Source organism: Carassius gibelio, chromosome B5 (genome assembly GCF_023724105.1).
Source record: "Carassius gibelio isolate Cgi1373 ecotype wild population from Czech Republic chromosome B5, carGib1.2-hapl.c, whole genome shotgun sequence".
Taxonomy (NCBI): Eukaryota; Metazoa; Chordata; class Actinopteri; order Cypriniformes; family Cyprinidae; genus Carassius; species Carassius gibelio.
In genome coordinates, this window is record NC_068400.1 from 17137392 (window position 1) to 17159427 (window position 22036).

At 37.0% G+C, this 22036-nt stretch overlaps 1 protein-coding gene across 3 annotated transcripts in view; it reads right to left on the reverse strand.

Moving 5' to 3' along the window:
- rgs3a (regulator of G protein signaling 3a) overlaps positions 1 to 22036 on the reverse strand; it is a 181509-nt gene that overhangs the window by 34217 nt on the left and 125256 nt on the right. For all 3 annotated transcript variants that reach the window (XM_052556605.1, XM_052556606.1, XM_052556607.1), the window contains one exon: positions 16533 to 17390. In XM_052556605.1, the coding sequence (XP_052412565.1) occupies positions 16533 to 17390 (858 nt within the window). The remainder of the gene's footprint in view (positions 1 to 16532; positions 17391 to 22036) is intronic.

Below are 22036 nucleotides of genomic sequence, written 5' to 3' on the forward strand. Positions count from 1 at the left end.
TATGCACTGTTTCAACAACCAAGCACCTATATAAAAAAATATGAAAAAATTCCATTGTACCCTATTTTTATATTCATATACCAGAAACATTATTTATCACTGTGAGAATGATCTAATTATAAACTCTTTACCTTTTTCTTATTCAAATCAATATATGATTTATATCTTGGTTTCACTGTTATATTCTGTTGAGATTAGTTATACAGTATTGTTATGATTTTAGTATGCTTTAAGTACATGCTTATAGTGAATGTATTGATCTCAAGACATAATATCCTTTAAAGCATTTAAGCGTTTATTATCAACTAACCTTGAAGGAATATATTGATAGAACGAAGACATCATTCATTTCGAAGAGCACATATACAACATAATCACAAACTTTGCATTAAGGGAAAGGGTGCAAACGGCTTTCAATATGTACAGAATCAGTGGCTCATGTGTGAGTGAAAAGGGAGCTGCTAGTGGATAAAAACAGAAAAGTTTTCATGTATAGTGTGATAATGCACAGCTGTACCAAAACAGGCAAGGAGAAAGATATAATCAAGTCAAGTGGCATAATTTGAAATAAGTTTTTACGTTTCACCAATAAATCTATTTATTTATTCAAGATAATTCAAACATTTTTATGATATTTAATTCATAAATTAATTAGCTAGTTCTTTGCAGGTGCAGCCACTGCAATACAGAAAAATAGGTTTACCCAGGTTGTTCAATCCAGAAGGCAAAAACCCAGAAGTGTGAAATTGGCTTATTGGTGAGCAAGTGATGAAATGCTACATTTTTCCAAATCTGTTTGATAAAATATACAAACTCATCTATATTTTGCATAGCCTAAGGGAGAGTACAGTTTGACCTTATTCCACAGCCCAACTGTTGCAATCTAAAGAGTGACTAACATCATTTATCATTCCTTTTATCCTCCCATACAATGCCCTGACTTGCTTCTGTCTTTCTTACTGGAGTTTTTGCCAGTATCCAACACAGGGAACAACCCTGCTCTTTCTTTCTGGGAAATCACAGTTTCCGCAGACTTAATTCTACTTCAATTTTTTTTCCTTTTTTTTTCACTCCTCTCTTTGTAGCTTAAACATGCAATGCATGTTTCTAACTGACCTCTCCTGTTTATTCTGTGTTAGTCTCTGTGAGTGCTTGGGATTGGAGTTTCCTTGCATTGTTCTGGTTGTGGGTGAGACTGATGTGGATAAAAATCCTGGGGACATGTCTTTACTCCTGAGGGTTCCCGTTTCACAATGGAGAGTAACACCACTAAAGAAAGACAGGAAGAGGAAAGGCAGAGCCAGAAATAAGAACCTGTTGTAGGAGCTAGCAGGTGTCATGTGCATTCATACACACTAAACCAAAGCACGCATACACTGTTCAGACCTTTACATGCACATCTGTTATACTCTCAAACAGCACATGGTAGTTCGTTCAGTTTGCATGTTTCAAAGTAAAGGTGAGAGGTACAAACCTGTCATCACAACTCTAGAGGGAAGGCTCTTGGGCCCTGTTTACACCTGGTATTGAAATGCTTTTTTGGCGATCACAAGTCGACAACGCTAAACAAATAGTTTTGAGCTTGTCCACTTTTGATCACTTCCAGAGGTATTTTTGACCTGACTGCACTCATAGCAAAAAAAGAAAAAAGAAAAGAAAAAAAGTCTGTTCAGTTTTATTTCTATTGGCCGGACCAGAAGAAAACAGATGGCTTAAAGTGCATCCTATTTGTTTTCTTTATTTTACAAAGGCACAGTTTTGTTCTCATTTTGAATATATAGATTTCTTATTATAATTATATAGCTTATTTTGTTCTGAATACCAGTAACATTTAAAGGATTTACAAACAAATTATATCAGAGGATCTCAAACTCTATATTGAAAGGTCCAAATCTGAATTTTCATAAGTGTCAAAGGTCCAGACTAGAACAATCAGTTATTACAAAGCTTTTTTTAATAAACATACATAACATATCAAATAAGCACAAAAAATAAAGTTCCCTTTGCATTCAACATATATCAATAAATGCAAACGTGTCAAAACAATTAATTTAAATGTCATCAAAAGAGGTCGTCCGATAAGGGTTTTTCTCTGGCCGATGCCGATATTTAGAAATCTGGCCATCCAATGGCCGATGATGCTGATTTTTCTGGCCAATATGTTTGGCCGATTTTCTCTTTTTTTCCCCCTTTATCTCATAAAAGAGATTTTGAGAAAATGGTTATTGCAGGGCACAAGATGGTAATAGTAGTAGTAGTAGTAGTAGTAGTAGTAGTAGTAGCCTAATTCATAGTAATAATACATGGCTCAAAATATAAGCTCCTTCTCAAAACAGTTCTGAAGCATACTTTTTTGTTTATGTTCGCTGACAGACACCAGTGTTTCCTACAGACTTGTAAATGCAAATTCATTCTCTGCCAACAGGAGGTGCTGTTGGAGCGGGAGATATATAGCGATTTCCCGGGTAATGGCAGTAATCTAATCAGCATTGTGCTCATACGTGCTACTTTATCAAGCATTACAGGAAATACTAAATGAAAATGACATCAAAGCTTTTCTGAAGATGGTAGGTTCTTTTCAAAGATACAGTCATATAAAAACACCCGTGCTGCGTTTAATATTTGAAAAAAGCAGTGTTCCATTTATTCAACAATGTATACGCCTTTTGGGAAATCTATTTGTGACGGGCCGCTACAAATATCTCAATGTATGGGAAATGCTAATCACAAGACACAAGTGATAACAAACATTAAAAAAATAAATAAAAATACTGATATTAGCAGTGAATGCTGCCCGATTATGTCAAACATCATAGGCTTACTGGATATCATGACAACAAATGCCATGAAAGAAAAGTTTGAATATCTTGCCTGCGCTTTCATTTCAGACCATCTACAAAAATACATTAAATAAAAACTAAACAAACGATTTACAAGTTTAAAGTGCTTTTATCAAAGTTGGAAATATAATTAATGAGTGCTCTTGAAATAGGAAACTGAGTCAGGTCTGGATTGAATTCCCTTCGGGTTGTGCCGAATTCTGCACCCCTTCCAAATTATGCACCCCCTTGTTGAAGTCACTGTCTGATTGCTTAATTGCAACCCCACCCCTAATTCTAACCCCTCCCCCACACCTACTCCTAAACCTACTAGCAGGGTGCATAATTTGGCAGGGTGCAAATTTCTGCACTATACCGGATTGGAGTCTAGACTTTGATAAGCACTGACTTATACTGTAGGTGACTAATGTCTCTCTCTCGCTAGCTCTCTCTAAAAAATACAAATAAAATAATTTGTTCTGCTCATGTACAAGCTTATTTCACAATATTAAATCGAAAGATCAGAAAAACACTACATATACTAGCCCGTAGACCATCCCTTATTAAAGGGATTATAAAATATTCAGGTCAGAAGTGGTCAAAAGTGGAGAGAAGAGAGGGATTAAAACACCTGGTGCGAACGTGAACAGGGATGTGTCTTACTTATCTATTTTTAATCCGATCAACTAAAATGCATAATAATACCAGGTGTAAACCAGGCCTTGGATAATTAGATACATGCAACATGATTTACTAAGGTTTGCGGTAGTCAATTTACTATTATTTATGGGCCCTTATTTAATAAACCAAAAAGCATGTCTTAACCCATTTAACCCACAAATTGGTACAAGTTACGAACATAAATTTAATAAATAAATTTAATTGTTTCAATTAAATTTTGATTAGGGTATTAGTAGACTTGTTGGTTAGGGTTAACAGAATAAGCTGACATGTACTTGCACAGTTACTTAAATAAAGCATTAGCATACTGTATATTAAGCAGACAGTCTGTTACAGTGTTAGTAAAAGTTAATTTTAAGAGTGCAGTAATAATGTGCATGAAGAATATGAGCCGGAGAAGGAAGTTCAACTCAGATATTTCCTTCTGAATTAAAAAGTAATGCATTACCCCCAACACTGGTCTGCTAATACGCTAATGATTGATAGTTGATATGTAGCTGCAAAGTGTTAACTTTGTTTCAATCCACAAACCTATAAGTAACAATAATAGTGAGGCATGCACCACAATGTAATCAAAAACAATAGTGACGACAAGTGCTAAAGGTGGGAATGATAAATGTGTGTTTATGCCTGAGTGTGTTAACTGGCTTTCATGCCCATATTGATCTCTGTTAAAACAGAACATAGCCTCTTCCTGTGTGTGTAGTGGCATCCTGTGATGAAGGATGTTTGTGATATTGTGCTGTGTGGCTCTACATCCTGTAGACTTCCTCTCTCAAGACTAAATGGGTCAAAATCCTGCAGCAACGTGTTCTTAAGTGATCCAGCTTTTGAAACTCATTGAGACATTCACTGAAGAACAATCAACACAGCTCTGGATCCACTGTCAATGGCATTCCATTGATATAGCAGCATTCCTGTAGCTCAAATAAGGCACACCAATGTCTTGGGTATTTGTATTTCTCAAGGAAACACAGAACGCTCATTTAAAAGAATATCACAAGCAATTTTTGTAAGAAAGTCCAATAATAGGCCTAATGCTAAGTTTTAAGAAAAAGCTCATGTATAAAATGCTAGACAAAATCAATCAAGCAATCCAATCAATCAATCACTCAATCATTTGGGCCACACTTTAGTTTGGGGCCCAATTCTCATTAACAAAAAGGTATTAAGTAAACTCCTAATTTATCCTAACTTATTAATAGTTATTAAGGTATTTGTTAAGTTTAGAAATTGGGTTGGATTAATTGATTTTAAATATGGTCATACAGAATAAAAATGAAAAGAGCTATACAAATAAATACATTGAATTGAATTAATATGTGTTTATAAAGTACTAATAAATATGCTAGTAATATGCATACTAATAAGCAGCTAGTATTTATTTATTTATTTACTTACTTAAGCTGAAGTTTTCTGGAAAAGCATACATGTGAATGCTTTCAATTGTGCTTGAACAGCATCTGTTCAGGGTTTGGGATCTTATAGCAGGAAAAGAAGGGTCAAACTCATCAAGGCCTCATGAAAGCCAAAAAGCATGTGAATAATTTGGGCTTCCTGTCAGGCACACAGACACAAAGACTCTATGAATTTGAGCAGAGGTGTCTGGTGTCGTGGTGTCTCAGGGTTAAACATGCTGACCTGTAAATGGTGAATGCTCAGACACAGATACAGACCATATCCAAGCAAAATGCAAATGAAAAGCAGATGAATTAAGTTCACAAAAAAAAAAAAAAAATTCTGTCTCTCTTATGACTTTTATCTTCTATGAAATGCAAAAGGAAGAATTAGGTAGAATGTTCTCTGAATGTAAATTAGTGTTGAAAAAAATCAAATACCAAGAAAAATTCATTTCTGTGAAGAGATATTCATTTAAGGCAGTGGTTTTCAACCTGTGGTTTGCGGCCATTGCAGGTGGGCCGCCAATTATTTTCTGTTCATTTGCAGTCCATTCTAGGGCTGTGCGATTAAAAGAAAACGTCCTAAAATCACGATTTGAGCGTGCGCGATTTCTAAATCGCTTTATAGCACAGTTTTCCGTGGCCCTGACCTCCCGTAGTATGCTATCTGATCCAATCAGAATGCATTGCGCCTAGCGAGAGAACAGAGACTGGGCATATGCCTAACTCCAGGTTCACACACTGTCTGTGATGCGCCTTTTTTCTGAGCCAATGTTGACGGATCAGAGCGTTCTCACTGTGGTAAAAGGCTAGAAATAAAAATGTGCGAAAATAATTCCTGTCTAACACATGAGCATAGAGTGAATTTGTTAGTTAACAGGATGCAGTTTAAGTGAGAGGAGACACGTTTTAAGTGTGCACACTCTCTCCTCGAAAAGCAGCGTGTTTCTGAGCAAGCACGACTGGTTTTGTGACAGAGCAAAGGAAATCTGCGTGCGAACAGAGAGATTCGCACTCGTGCATTATTTTAATGTGCTTTCGCGTTATATTTATGCGCTCTCACTGCTGAGTGCATACACATACTGTATACACACTGCAAACACCTGAGGCACCGCTACAATTAATGAGCTCTATGAAGAATGCATGGCAAAAAAGAAAAAAAAGTCCCTGTATACAGGATTTTTTTTTTTTTGCCACAAGTCTATAAATTTTTTTACATCTTCACTATAGTGATAATTTTGACTTATGTCTGTTCTAGAGATGTTACAACTTTTTGATAAAGCTCTGATTGTTTTTCTTTTGGAAATATGTTTAAAATTAATCCTGAATGCATTTATGACTGTAAAAGCATATCGGTGTGTGTCACAATTGCAAAATTGATCAAATAAATCGCGATAGTTTTTTTTTTTTTTTTTTTTTTCATGTTTATTCAATAAATACAGTTTAAAATCTATCTTCTGAGTACTAAGTTATTAACACAACAATAGCGGGGTCAGTTGATTTTTTTGAAGTGGGCCTCGCAAACATATGTGTTTGGTTGTGTGGGCCGCGAGTTGAAAAAGGTTGGGAACCACTGCTTTAAGCAACAAACCTGTACAGTTTCAAAAACGCCCAATAAAATCCCCCTCTTCACACTTTAAAACACAGTGCCATGCCAGCCAGAGGTTTTGAAACCATGACAACACAGTCCAATAACTTACGGTAACTGGCTGTTACACGGTGGGTTTAACTCATTAACAAACACTTGTACTGCATCATTGGCTTACTCTACAGTGAGCTGAAGCACTGCTACTTTCAGAACAGCCACACTGGCACCGGCTCTGCTATGGCAACCATGGTAGAGTAAAACACATATTGGCCCTAAAGGGTTTCAGTGATTTAACGTCAATCACTCTTGCAGCTTTTCCAGTAATATACTCAACTATGCAACAAGTATATGAATAGCAGGACAAGAACAACATCGCTGAAAAAAAAAAGCCTGCCGCAATGCATTGTAAGAAAAACAGCAGAGAGATCTGGTGCGTCAAAGACATACAGCATCATAGACAAGTCAAGCAATATATGGTAAAAACATTTTACAGGTCATAACATATTACTGTTTGCAGAACTACATGAGCATAAGTATTTATTAATCAATAATCTGCCCTTGCGCTCATTTGTGTGAACAGAAAAAACATGAAATAAAAATGTGTTTTACTGCCTCTAGTGTTCATTTCACCTGGAAACCGCACTGCTCTCATAATTATCTACAATAAATAAAGTTACATACTGTTGGACATCTTTTAATTACTCCTAACCCTAACCCTAACCACGCTTCTAAGACAGCATCCTAATTGAAATGGTACCTGATTTGACTTTTGCATAGGCCAACTAGGTACACATTTGCATACTAGGTACATTACACATTCCAATGCTCTGTATTTGCATTTCTAAAGCAATGCCAGTACTCATAAAGTCTTACTACTATAGTAGCTGTTTTAAATGCCATGTGTAACTGGTATGTCTTTGCAATAGGCAAGACATTTGCTTCAGTGACACCTAAAATAAATAAAAGCTTGAGTCAGTACTTCCTATGGCATTGCAAGTCATTTGGGGGTGTCTTTTGCATACTGATGCTACAGTATATACCTAATGCAGTTAAGGTGCAGTAGTATAACTCAGTCAATGTATTATTACCATAGACTGTAAAAAGAGATGGATGATGCATTTCCAATTCCTTCCACAATAGAAAGGTAAAGCCGAAACATCCCTGTATGTCAGCTGTCATCTTGCAAAAATTACATAATTTAGAGCCTGATTGTGCACAGTAGTGATTAATTTAGAGCAGAGTCTCCGCAGTCATGATTTCTTTGGAGCCTGCACAGTAGTGATCGTAAGGTGAAGCCATGGTATCAAAGCCCCGCCCAGAACTCCTGCAGTCAGACCCAATCAAAAGCACACAATCTGGACACCACACCCCATTTTTATAGCATCATAAAATGAACTAAAAGCAAACTGGTTAAAAAAAATGAACACTTGAACATTCATCAGCATGGTAAAAACTACCTAAAAATTATGCAAACCATCTTTGGAAAAAAAAAATTGAAGTGTAATTTGATTGTTTAGTTCATTTACATGAGTGGGTGGGGTTTATGACCTACTGTATTCAGCCACCAGAAATGTTTTGGCCTCACTTTACTAAGTGAAACGTTATTAAGCTAAAATTGTGTTTTGATGTTATTATTATTATTATTATTTTTATAAAGATAGTATGATTTCATGACTGTCAGTCTAACATTAATGTTATTTCTTAAACATTTCTGGACTCACAGGTTCTGCACGTTCACAGTAAATGGCTGCAGTTGCATTTGTAATGTCACCAAAATTTGAACTGTGCTAAAGTACAATAGAATTTTAGAACAACTGACTGTATCTAACCCATCTTTAGAATGCCAGTTTCAACACCATTTGTCTTTTACATGCATCTGTGTCCAGTTGAGAGTGTAACTGATATTTGGTTCTCACATTTAAAACAGCTGGGTATGTAGACACATCTATCACATATCACAACCCGTTCTAACTCTCAAGGCACCAAATACAGCTGTTTGTCCAAGTGTTTTGCGTGTGTGACTATACAGACATCAAAAGAGCCCTGGAATGTCTTTATTGTAATGTGGCTAGAACTGTAAGCCCATTGCTTTCAATAAGAAATCTTGAGTTTTGATAGACTAATGCGAAGGCTATGGAAATCATTTCATGCTGGGGGGTACGAATTTTTTCATTTGTGTTGCATAATACAATACTACTTTTATACACTAGATAGCTTTGAGCAATTAAGTCAACCCCTGTCACTAAACCTACACCATTTCTCAACAGTATAAAACAGGCAGATAAAAGTACAGTCACAATTAACTTAAAACAATGCTGCATTCAAGTCTTCTGAGGCCAAACAGTAGAATTAATTGAAAGATTTTCATTTGAAATCATATCTTGTTCTCAAGCAATTGACCTTATTTCCTGACCCACATGTGTAGTTAGATAATACTAGATATGATTAGTTAATTTATATAGTTTTAAATACCTTTAATAAAACAGTAAAATCTGTGAATAAATCAGTTCAGCTTTTTAGCTATTTTGCTTGATAAGTATGTTCCATACATAGCTGACGCGGGCCAACCGAAAAAAAATAAAATATATATATATATTTGAAGAATAGTTAAATAAAACCTGAAACCTTTGATTTTTTTTCAAAGTCATTCCTGCTGAAATGAATGGAATTCATCAAATATGAAAACACCTTTAGTCTAAACTTATCAGAATTACTGCACTTTCACCTATAAACATAAATCAAGAGAATGTCAACCCATACACACGGTTTATGTGACCTAATGTATTTTCATGATTTATTATGTCATTATAAACATAAACACAAACAACAAGCTTCTCTCAAATGCTAAAAAATTCCTGATATTATTAGGATATGTATAAAGTAATGCTCATATGTATAAGGGTTTCTCAAATGATATGATTTAGTTGAAACATTACATTTTGTTGTAATATCAAAGCGAATTGTTCGAAAAGTTTGGGCACCCCTTGCAGAATCTGTGAAAATGCAAGTCATTTTCAAAAAATAAGAGAGATCATACTAAATGCATGTTATTTTTTATTTAGTGCTGTCCTGAGTAAGATATTGTACATAAAATATATTAACATTTAGTCCACAAGACAGAAAAATTGCTGAAATTATTAAAATAACCCCACTCAAAAGTTTGGGAACCCTTGGTTCTTAGTACTGTGTTCTGTTACCTGATGATCCTCGACTGTCTTTCTGTTTTGTGATGGTTGTGCATGAGTCCCTTGTTTGTTCTGAACAGTTAAACTGAGCAGCGTTCTTCAGAAAAATCTTTAAGTTCCTGCAGATTCTTCAGTTTTACAGCATCTTTGCATATTTGAACCCTTTCCAGCAGTGACTTTATGATTTTGAGATGCATCTTTTCAGACTGAGGACATTTGAGGCAATCAAACATAACTATTAAAAAAGGTTCAAACGTTCACTGATGCTCCAGAAGGAAACAAGATGCATTAAGAGCTGGGGGGTGAAAACTTTTGGAATTTGAAGTTCAAGGTAAATTGTACTTAATTTGTGTACCGGGAAACATACAAGTATCTTCTGTTGCTTACGAAGGGCAGAACTAAATGAAACAAACAAAAAAAAAAATTCAACAAAATAAGACAAATTTGGCCATCTTCATCGTGTTCTTAATGCATCTTGTTTCCTTCTGGAGCATCAGTGAATGTTTGAATCTTAGTTGTGTAATTTGAATAAATAGTTGTGTTTGAGTCCCTCACATATCCTCAGTCTGAAAAGATGCATCTCAAAATCATACAGTCACTGCTGGAAAGGGTTCAAATATGCAAAGATGCTGGTAAACTGAAGAATCTGCAGGACCTTAAAGATTTTTCTGAAGACTGCTGCTCAGTTTAACTGTTCAGAACAAACAAGGGACTCATGCACAACCATCACAAAACAGAAAGACAGTCGAGGATCATCAGGTAACAGCACACAGTATTAAGAACCAAGGGTTCCCAAACTTTTGAGTGGGGTTATTTTAATAATTTCAGCAATTTTTTTTGTCTTGTGGACTAAATGTTAATATCTTTTATGTACAATATCTTACTCAAGACAGAACAAAATAAAAAATAACATGCATTTAGTATGATCTCTCTTATATTTTGAAAATTACTCATATTTTCACAGATTCTGCAAGGGGTGCCCAAACCTTCGAGCCCCACAGTCCATACACTGAAAAGTTTATTGGATATATATGATTTAATCATGTACATCAGATCAAATTTAGTAACACATAATTTGGTAGATTGGTAAATAGGTTATTTTGAAGTGACAATATGTTATTTATATTGTTCCCTGAAAGAATGTAACATTTAATTTTACATATATTTTTGACACATCACAATTATGTAATACTAGCAAGCTAAGAAATTGTTAGCAGTAAATAGCACACATTAGCATGCTAATTGCATTACTGCTTCTTAAGTAAAGCTGCAAAGATTTTTACGCATCCATCCTCAGCTTAAGAAAATGTCACATACTTCACCTCAATGGCAACCTAGTGTCATTAGTTCTAAATCTCAACATAACTGAACATTAAACACTTTAAAAGCTCAATCACTATAAAAAACTTATTTAAATACTCTCATCCCATAAATGCAGTATCTAATAAGGAAACTCTTACAAATACATTTGCAATATGGTCATTTGTAAAAAGGATAGTGTTCATGCTTTTTCATAATAAATCTTTCACTGCGAATCTTAAGTAAATCCTCACAGTAAATTTTTAACACCAAAAGAAAATAACACAACTGTTACACTGTTTTCAGTGCATAAGAGTCTTTATATTTAGCTCAGCCCAGTTTAATATTAGTACGGACACCCATGTACAAATACTCCTTAACAATGTCCACTTCCATCTTCTGATGATGACTGAGTTCAGGAAGGTCATCTGCATCCTGAAATCCCTGCCATTTAGTCTTTGTGATGTTAAGCTGGAGGTCATTCAGCTCAAATCATGCTACAAAACTATCCACCACACTCACTATCTTCATTTAATACAACACACAATAGCGGAGTCATCTGAAAACGAATGCAGGTGGCAAGACTGATGATGTCAGGGCTGCAAACAAGCACTTTCACAGTAATATGTTCAGAGTTGTAAAATATGTTATTTACTTATTGTCCACGCATACACATCGAAATCCAGCTAAGCCCACAGTCCTATACATTTTCACCCAGCCCTGCTTCGGTAAATCACAACACAACCCTCACAAAACATCCAATTACTTTTAGTATGTGATGTTACAGTACTCTTCCATCTTTTTCAGTAGCGATCTCACATTCTCCATGATGAAGAGATGGAAGATATGGACTGTAGTACCTGTTCTCCTCTGGTCCTAAATGGCAAATATTTTCACCTCAACTCCTTGTGGATTTCTAGGTTCTGGCCATTACACACTTTCAGAGACTCATCAGCTGGTCCCTGGCGTAAACACTGGACCTCTGGGTCATCTCCACCAGGCTGAAGATGTGACATGATATAAGAACTACAGCAACTAGGAAAGTGCAGGCAAAGCCCCATCACTCTATTAACCAAATAAATTATCTTAAAAAAAATCCACTTGTGGAAAAGATACATACAGCAACTGCGTCCTGCATCACGTGACTACTGTATATAATGGTATCTACTACTACTCAGAAGTATTGAGTTGGTAAGATTTTTATTGTTTTTCAAATAAGTCTGTTATACTCACTACAGCCCCTTTCACACTGCCATTCCGGCAAATACAGGGGTAAATTGTTCCTGTAATTGTTCCCTGGTCGCTAGATTTGGCACTTTCACACTGCCAGTGATGACCCGGTATATGTGCGTGCTTTCACACACAACCCTTAAAGATCCCGTAATGACACGTGACATCAGCGCGTGACGTGTAATGTACGAGTCGACAACGCTTGGCACGTTATACTTTAACTGAAGCAAGCAAACGATCTCGGCGTCAGCGCGGAAAGTGAGGAACTAACTGATCTCTGTTTCATTACAGTTTGGACATATGTTTTCGTCGCGAATGTTGATCTTCCTTCAAAACAGCCGGTATAAGAGTAGCGCGATAACGCTTCGAACCATCACTTCGATACGGAATTAGATCTGGCTTTTGTTCACACAGCGCTCGTTCCGGATCGATTACCGCAATGTTACTAGGTCCCCGACCCGGGTTCAATTCGGTAATCAATTCCGGGACGTGGTTGCTTTCACACAGAAGGCGACCAGGCAATGTTACGGGAATATTGCGGGTCCGACGTGCAGTGTGAAAGGGGCTCAAGTATCATTAATTAATAGAAAGTTCAAAACAACAGCATTTATTTCAAATGGAAATCTTAATAAATATTAAATGTTTAAATCACTATTTTTAAGATAGATAGATCCCAATCCAATCCAGAACCCATACTTTTCCAAGATCCCTCATATCCTACCCCGGATCTCACTCCATTCAGGAGACCTCAGATTCCAGTACAGGGCCCACTTCAGTCCAGGAGCCCTCAGAATCCTATCCAGAACCCATACTAGCCCAAGAGCCCTCAGATTCTACCCCAGAGCCCACACTAGATCAGGAGCCTTCAGAGTCCAGTACAGAGCATACTCCAACCCAAGAGCCCCCAGAGTCTACTCCGGAGTTCACTCCAGTCCAGAAGATCTAAGAGTCCACTCTAGAACCTGCTCCAGTCCAGGGAAGCCCTCAGAATTCACTCCAAAGCCAACTCCAATTCGGGAGTCTTCAGAGTCTGCTCCATAGCCCGCTCCAGTCTAGGAGCCCTCAGAGACCACTCCAGTGCCTGCTCAATTCTACGAGATCATTCCTAAATACGCTCCCATCCACAAGTTTGTTCCAGAGTCAGTTCTACATTCATACATTCCAGAGCGTATTCCCATCTATGATCACACTCTTGGGCCTGCTCCAATCTATAAGTTCATTCTAAAAACTGCCCAAGTCTACAAGTTTACTCCTGAGCCCGCTATGAATCCGCTCCTGAGCCCACTCCAGTCTATGAGTTTACTTCAGAGCTCGTTCCAGTTTACAAGTCCACTCCAGAGTCAGTTCTGGTCTAAAAGTTCACTTCTGAGTCCAATCTAGTCTAGGAGTCCACTGCAGAGTCCACTTAAGTCTACAAGTACATTCTAGAGTTTGCTCCTGTCTCATGCCCACTCCATAGTCCATGAATCCACTCCTGAGCCAACTCAAGTTTATGATTTCACTCTTGAGCTCCTTCCAGTCCAGGAGTCCACTCCTGAGCTTACTCCAGTTCCTCCCAAGGTGGCGGCTTCTGCTGCAGAACCTCCTGAGGTAATGGCGTCCACTTCAGCTCCTTTTTGGGCTGTGGTTTCCACTCCTGAACTCTAAGTTTGTCCTGTTACGACCATAAAGGCTGTTACTAATCTCTATATGCTCTTTATTGCAATCCTGTCTGGTCTTCCAGAGGTGTCATCTATTTTGTCAGCACCACGGAAGTGGTCTTCAGCCCCGTCAGCTCCACCGTAGGGATCTTTGGTCCTGTCGGCCTTACTGGGGTGGTCTTTAAAGTGGGTGTTATGTCACAGCCATCAGCTAGTGTGCCTATAACAACCACCAGAGGGCACTCTTCTGTGTCTTTATTTAGTTTGGACTTCAGTTCCCATCACCCTTTGCACTGATGATTGTTTCATTTCCTTCAGCAGTTTGTCATTTTCCTATTAGCTCCCCATGCTATATACCATGCTTACTGAGTCTTTTGTTGCTGCAGTAATCTATATTTGTGGATTACCTTTTGCCAGTGTTTTTTTTTTGCCTGGTGCTATGTTTATGTTTTGGTGCTATTATCATTGTCTGGGACTACAATAAAGCTGCTATTGGACCTTCTTTTGATTAGATAGATAGATAGATAGATAGATAGATAGATAGATAGATAGATAGACAGACAGACAGACAGACAGACAGACAGACAGACAGATAGATAGATAGATAGATAGACCAAAATCATTATGACATTATTTTTTTCCTTAGTTTATATCCAACAATGTATTTGTTTAAAAAAGACTATAAATACAAGTAAAGGGTTGCTTTGTCTTGTATATTTCAAACACCATGAAAAATCATTTCTCCTCCATTTTTTTTTTTTTTTTTTTTTTTTGCCTCCAGTTCTCCTAGGAAGGCAATTAATTTTCTTCTAATGCATGCACAGACAGACACATCATTATGTGCCCATTCATGATATTTATAGTCCAATTATGTACCAGACACAGGCCTTAAGAAACTGCCTGAGGCTAAGAAAGGGGTGAGAGTTGACTGTCATCACTGGAGTGCTGAATTAATGGTTTTGTTCCTTATTTTCTTACATGAACTGCAAAGGTGGCAATGTACAGATGTGAGTTACAATCTGCATTACACTGCATTATCTAAGATAATGAGCCTTCTGAACTACTTACAGATGTGTATAGACACATTTGTTTTTATTTATTTTCAGAGGAGGCAGTTGTTCAAACCAATTGTGTTTACACCAATTTCTGAAAAAGTGACTAGTGTTCTGTTGGTATATGGCAAGGTTTGGTCAGAAACAGTCTTTTTTCCTGGTTTAAAAAAAAGAGAAGGGCATCTGACATTAGAACAACACAACGGTGAGTAAATAGGAACATAATGAAAGAATAACTGACAGATATGGTGGTGCTAATATGGAAGGCATTAAAAGTAGAGATGCACTGACATATCAGCCAATAATCGGTACTGGCTGATAAAGGCAATTATCTGCCTTAGGAATGACAGGAATGTATCAGTCTTCTTTGTTGTCTATATAATAGAGTTCACTCTTGCTTACACACACACACACACACACACACACACAAATCCAGCATCCATCAAACCAAAAACCAAAAAGTCATTCCAGCATGCATTCACAGGCGTGTATATAAATGTGTGGTCTTAAAACGGTTGGTCTAGACAACATCTTTAAACACTGTGTCAGTCTGGTTAGAGACTAAAATAGATTATCAGAACGCCACTTAGTGGACAAAACTGAGAGTGCAGCCCTTTGGTGCATTCTGGGCCATATGAACATATATATGTGATAAAATTATATAGGGGAAAATGAGCAATAAAATATCAATGAATTTGAAATGACTAATTTAATTGTATTAATTATATTACCATAGCAGACAATGTGCATTTAACTGATTCAGCAAGTAAATAAATATTAAGTACAAAATGATTATAATTATTATTTAGTACATACAAAGTTATTACTGTCTAACACAGAACCAGGAAAGCATCTATCTATCTGTCTATCTGTCTGTCTGCACTGTATATTAAAGAATTTGCATTTGCCTGGCAACTAATCACCTGATGCTAGTCTTTTTTATCTATGCAATTTTTTCTTTACTTATATGCAGGAACATTTACACATTCTGTGTTCACGAAGACCAGTGTCAGTGTCAGTACTACATTGCTCAACATGAATTAATGTGATATGATTGGATCAAACCTCTTACCTCGTTCTACACAGTTTATGATGTAAATGTTAAAAATCCAACTTTTGATTTTTACCTGCCAGATGGTACATGTGGTAAGCAGAGTGGGGCTATGTTATGAGTGCTAATGAAACATTTCTTTTTCTGTCTTGTGGTGTGCGTGTGCTTTTGTGAAGACAGTGAGTGCTGCTTGCCTGTGCATGACTTGCCGCCTTAAAAGGTAGGCCCCCTGTTTGCTTTGCTTTTACTTTTGCATTTTACAAAGTCAAAAGTCTAGACCCAAATTATCTTCCCTCTTTCTTGCCTATTTTATACTACATCTGAAAATTTTAAGTCTGACCAGTGTCTGACCATTTGGATAAGTAAAAACCAACTGTCTATAGTGCAAATGGTGAAGAACAAGTTACAGATCTACCTTCATTTCTCTAGAAAAGTCCCTAATGTGGAGTATGAGTAATAGTGATACTTGGCTTGGCCTCACTAATACATCAGCTTAAGCAAGTAACATGACAGAAGGAAATGATTCATAAACCATTTGGCATGCTCATTTATATAAGGCTGCCAGAGTAAGAACAAGAATGACTTACTTTTCTTCCGGAGAAGAGCATACACAGCTGGTGCATGGACCCTCCATTCTTAGTCAGCTCTTTCTTCAGGGTTTTGGGTGATGGAAGTGTCCAGCCGCCCTTGTGTGTCCCGGCCGCCTCCATGCAGTCGATGGCATTGTCAGATGTGAAGCAGGTTGTGCGAGGGTCCTGGAGAAGACTGCCCTCACTGTGTGTGCGTCTGCGCAAGGAATTCTGCACGCTGAGTCCACCTGAGTGCTTTTCACAGGAAGTGGCCTCCACCATGCTCCTCCGTTTACTATCACTGCGTTCCAGGTAGTTATCATCACTGTCTTCCTCCTCCTCATCATCTTCTTCATCTTCTTCATCCTCTTCATCTGTGCCAGGGGTGGAGAGAGCGTCTGCACTGAAGGTCCGATCTAATCGCAGCTCGGGGATGACAAATGATGAGGAAGAGGATGAAGGTGGAGCATTTGTGTCAGCGTTGTCATCATCAATAAGCAGCTGTTTTTCATCTTCACAGTCTCTTGCGTGTGCATGCAAGAACTCCTGCTCTTCTTTCTCCTCAGTTATTGGCTCAGTATCCCCCCTCTCCTCCTCGTTCTCTTTGCCTTCATCCTCCCTCCATAGCTCATTCATGCTGCTCTCCGTGCTCTTCCCATCTTCTCCTTCAATGGAGGGCGGAGGTGTTGGTGGAACCAGGTGGCTGTTTTCCTCCAGAGGGGTGCAGAGATCTTCAAGCAGGGTGAGACTCCTGGACTGAGGGCTACTCGCAGTGGTGGCTGATGCATCGGACAGGTTGCCCAGGGAATGGTCATCCTCAGAGGTCATTCTCCGGCCCCTGAGGTCACATGGCTCATCCTGCTTGGGTTGGAGCATCTGACAACAGAAGAACACAGTTGTGCAAAACCGTTACTGTTTTTCTAACAGTGCGATATCACAATGTGTAATTATAGTCAGTAACTGAACAACAAATATTGTAGAACTACTGCAGAAAATATTGTATTGTATTTATAAACAAATATATGAATTGAAGTGAAGTGAAGAGCACTCTAGATGTTCTTTGAAACTCTTCACACGGTTTTCAGGTTAGTGGCTAGGCAGATGTTTAAAATTGAGTGCTATATTTCAAGCCTGAAAAGAACTGGAGATTTTACACGAAAATCTAACAGCAAAGTCTTGTAAAATTATAGCTATTTAAAAAAAATACAGGAAATAAATAAGTGACTTTAGACAATGAAGGGGGAATTTTGCAGAATAGAATAGAGGCTGAAAAAAAATCATTTATGGTAATTCATGTAAGCCAAAACACATGAGGAAAAGATGTGTGAAAATATAATTTCAGCAATCACAGACAGACGGGATTAGATTTCTCAGAGGAGATAGGAAAAGGTAGGTAATTTGCTCTGGAATTTGTACAGAGATTGTGTGAAAAGAAAAAAAAACAGACTTTGCAGATATGTAAAGAATTAAAACCACAATGTGAATTTGTAAAATTCAAGCTTCTCTCATTTCCTATGAGAAATCTATACCTGTATAAAATTTTATGATCCATAAGAATGGGGTCATAAGAATCACATGGTATTGCATTATTTAAACATAAAATGGGCTTCAAGTCAGCACTTTTAGGATGCAAACCACTGAATTATAAATGGGAAATATCTTTTATGTATTAACTTATGTATTCTTTCCTTCAAGGCTAAAATATTTACTCAAGTCTTTGCTTTTGTTTCAGGTTCTATAGATTCAGGGAAATGTAGGGGGGATTTTGAGAATGCCATCATTGATTTATTATTATTATTATTTCTTAGGAAATGTTGACAGTGTAGAAATACAGTGTCATTCATATAAAAAAAAAAAAAACAACAATGACAGATTTGTGGTTCATCTTAGGCTAGCATAAGTCGAAATGTTACACATTTAATTAGGTTGTTTTCAGGACTGAAAAGAAGAATCTGAACACTTTTTTTGAACGCTGGTAGGAAACCTAACATCACCATCTACTGTTGGAAATAAGAAATGGATCCCGTCTGAACAGTAGAGGGGATAAAACATATGCTTGTTGACAATAACAAGTAAATGACCAGATGTTAAGGAAACTACGTAGTTTACTACATCAGTAACTAATTCGTCATAAAGATCTAATAGTTTACCGGATTTTGATGTCTCTCTAAACAGCATTAAATGACAGGTAGACAAATCTGTCTGTTTTTTAGATGTGAAAATTACAATAATTTATGGCCTATATAACAGGAATGCACATTTAACATAAGCTAGCATAAGTACATGCTGGAAGCATTCTGAACTCTAATCAGCTCTCTCTCAAAACCAGCCCATGCTGCTTCTCACTCACTCTAATAGCGTGCAACCAAAGCTGCTGAGAAAGAACCTCCTCTGAGTGCTTTTCAGAGGGGTTTACTGCAACAGAAAACAAGCTCAGCTGATGCAGCCAAAATCAGAAGTCATAAGATGGAATTCATATTAGCACTGCTCACATGATGAGTACGACATATTAGCTTTCTCCCATCCGTAACTGGAGCTTCACTAAGAATGAGCCTCTTATCTCATCTGTGGTATTTTTAGGTTGTGTGAAAGGTTACTACCGAACAGAGCGACACAGAGGAAATTAGGACAAAAGAACCAAAGACAGATGATTTCCTTAAACGCTCTCTTTTGCTCTGTTATCTGTGACGGGACGGGTCAGTTGGTGTTCGTTGAGTCCCTCATGCATCACTCGCCCATCATGACGCAGAAGAAAAAAATAGAATACTTGTGTAATATGTGTGTTTGGGAGGGGGGGCTTTAAAAGTGTTCATAGAAAAAAATTGAGAAATGTGTAGAATAGCATAGTGACAAGAGATTTTAGGCATGAACTACAATTATTTTCTTTGAAATAAACAGAGAGAGTGGATTACAGTATAAAATCAATATAAATGTTGTTGTTGTTGTTGTTTTTATTCGAATAGATTTTTTTTGCCTATACAAAACTGCCATGATGATAAGGTCATTGCAAGGGTGTTGCTAAGATATTCTAAGTGACATTGCTAGGCGTTCACTGATATTCTAGGTGGTTCCTTACTGGCTCAAATGAAAAGAGCCCAAGCCCAAATGTTCAAATGTTCAATGTTGATTCTTTCCTTTAAAAACAACACTAATTATTTAATCAATAAGGGTGCAGTATTACTTTATTCTAGATGCTTGTACAACCTTTTAGTCAGTCCCAGGAAATCATCTCATCTATAATTCATTAAAAGCACTAAGATATCCAACATAATGACCGGAAATTTTATTTCAAGAAGAGATTACTTTTTTTTCTCATCAAATGAGTCTACAGAATTTGCCAAGATACTGTGGCTTTTTCAAAGGATCTTTGACTTGTACATGAATTGTACATCAACATGTGAAACCATAAATGTTAATTTTCTTTATATGAAAAGAAACCTAATATATAGGAAGTGAAAGGCTTTAGACATACTCTACGTTCTGAAATGTTTTAGACTGCAATTAGTGGAATTGCATTTCCTGCACTGCAGGGGCACTATAGAAAATTTTAACACAAATGTTTTTTTTTTTTTCAGGTCAGCTGCTGTAAAGGTGGAACAACAGATTGAAGCAAGTTCTTGATATTTGCACATATAAGTGGTTGCATTACAATAAAACATACTGAAAGTTTCAGAACTCAAATCTACTTCCCCAGTTTAAAATATGAATGAAATATGAATTTTCAACCCTTCTGAAACGCTCAGATGTTTCATTTGTAAAAAAAAAAAAAAAAAAAAAAAAAAAAAAAAAAAATTAAAGAAATAATAATAATAATAAAACAAATAAATAAATAAAAAAGGAAGAACAACTCAGATCTGTCCATCAGTCACAAGAGCCATTCTGCTACTGGACAAAGATGTCAAGTAAAAACTCACACCTTGTTCCATCAGTGTATGTAAAGACACTTTACTTCCAAAAACTTTGCATAGCATTCAGAAAGCTTTTTTTTTTTTTTCATGGCAAGTCTGAACAACTAAAAGGTTAAGTTGTTGTTTGTTTGTTTGTATTTGTTTTTCTCTCCATGTGCTCTACATGACCAAGTTTCTGTCTCTAGTTAATTATGTCATTTGGTTCAGGTGTGTTCTTTTGTAATTCAATAAGTAACAACAGTTATTTTAAAACTATATACAAAAATTATGCAATTAATCAAGAAAAAGCAATTACCCCAATGAAACAGAATGTTGCAGTCATTGTGGTTGCATTGTTTCAATTACATCTGACTCGTACTCAAACATGTATGGCTCTGTCACAGCGCTTGCCATCTCAAGTATCAAAACACATGAAATGAGGCAAAGGAGGGTGTTGATGGAGATCAAGTTAGTCAGTCACATTAGGTAAACATTTACTTCAATTATTACAAGAATAAGTGTTCCTTAAAAAAAAAAAAATTAAAGAAAGTGGAATTGTTTGACAAATTTTGGACCTTTTTGATGAAAAAGAAAAATGCAGATATCCTTATAAACTAACCTTGAAAAACTTAATTTAATCAGAATCTGCATTTCACAACCCCTTTAAAACTGACATACAGCAGGCATATACAAAGGGACAGCTCACTAACATTAATCGAGAATTACCATCTGCATATTTGTGTGATAGCCTTTCTTGCATAAGACACTAAGAAAAATAGGTCTGGTGCGGAGCTGTGATCCCCTGCTGCAAATGTCAGCTACAGCAAGTGTGTAGAATGAGTGTCATGCCGGAGGTTGTCATGTAGGTCATGCTGGTCATGAATGGTTTAACTCCACATTATCAAAACATGGAGCAAAAAGACAAAGAGACATTGCTTGCACCAACACAAGCAGCTTTTAAAATATCAGGCAAGGCTAATGACCAGCAGACCTGTGGCTCAAGGTGAGGTACGTGGGAATTGATTTAGTACATGCCATTAAGAAGTCAACACTACAGCATCTATACAAAGCACTATAAATTTCAATTAGTTTCTCTAATCCAGGCCACTGCCACAAAATCTAATCCATATTGCATCTTATTCTGGCCAAGTACCACCCAGAATAGGAGACTGTCTGACTGATATATAAAACAACAAACCACAGTTCAAGTGCTTTATGGTTTGAGGTTGTAATCTATGAGAGGAGCAGAGTTGCCTATCCTTGATATTAAATGAAAGATACAAAATGCACTGCATTTTAACTTATTATTTTGTTCAAAAGCACTATCCACTCAAGTCCACATGTCATACTAACAAGGAACTTGACCATAGTAGGATAACAGTCTTTTAGGTAAATGCACCCCTGGAGATCACTGCTTAGATTTATGCAAATTGACTTACAGTAAGTGGTCATCCTCGACTGAAGGATCCACCTCTGGATTGACCTAATTTAGTTAAAATTTCTTGACTGCACCAATGTGAACCTGGGTAACTCTGCCTCAGATTTCTAATCTAAATAGCTGACTGTATACCATTTCTCAATCCAACAGAGAAGAGATTCAAAGAGCCCCTCATTTGTCTATGATAAAACCTTGTT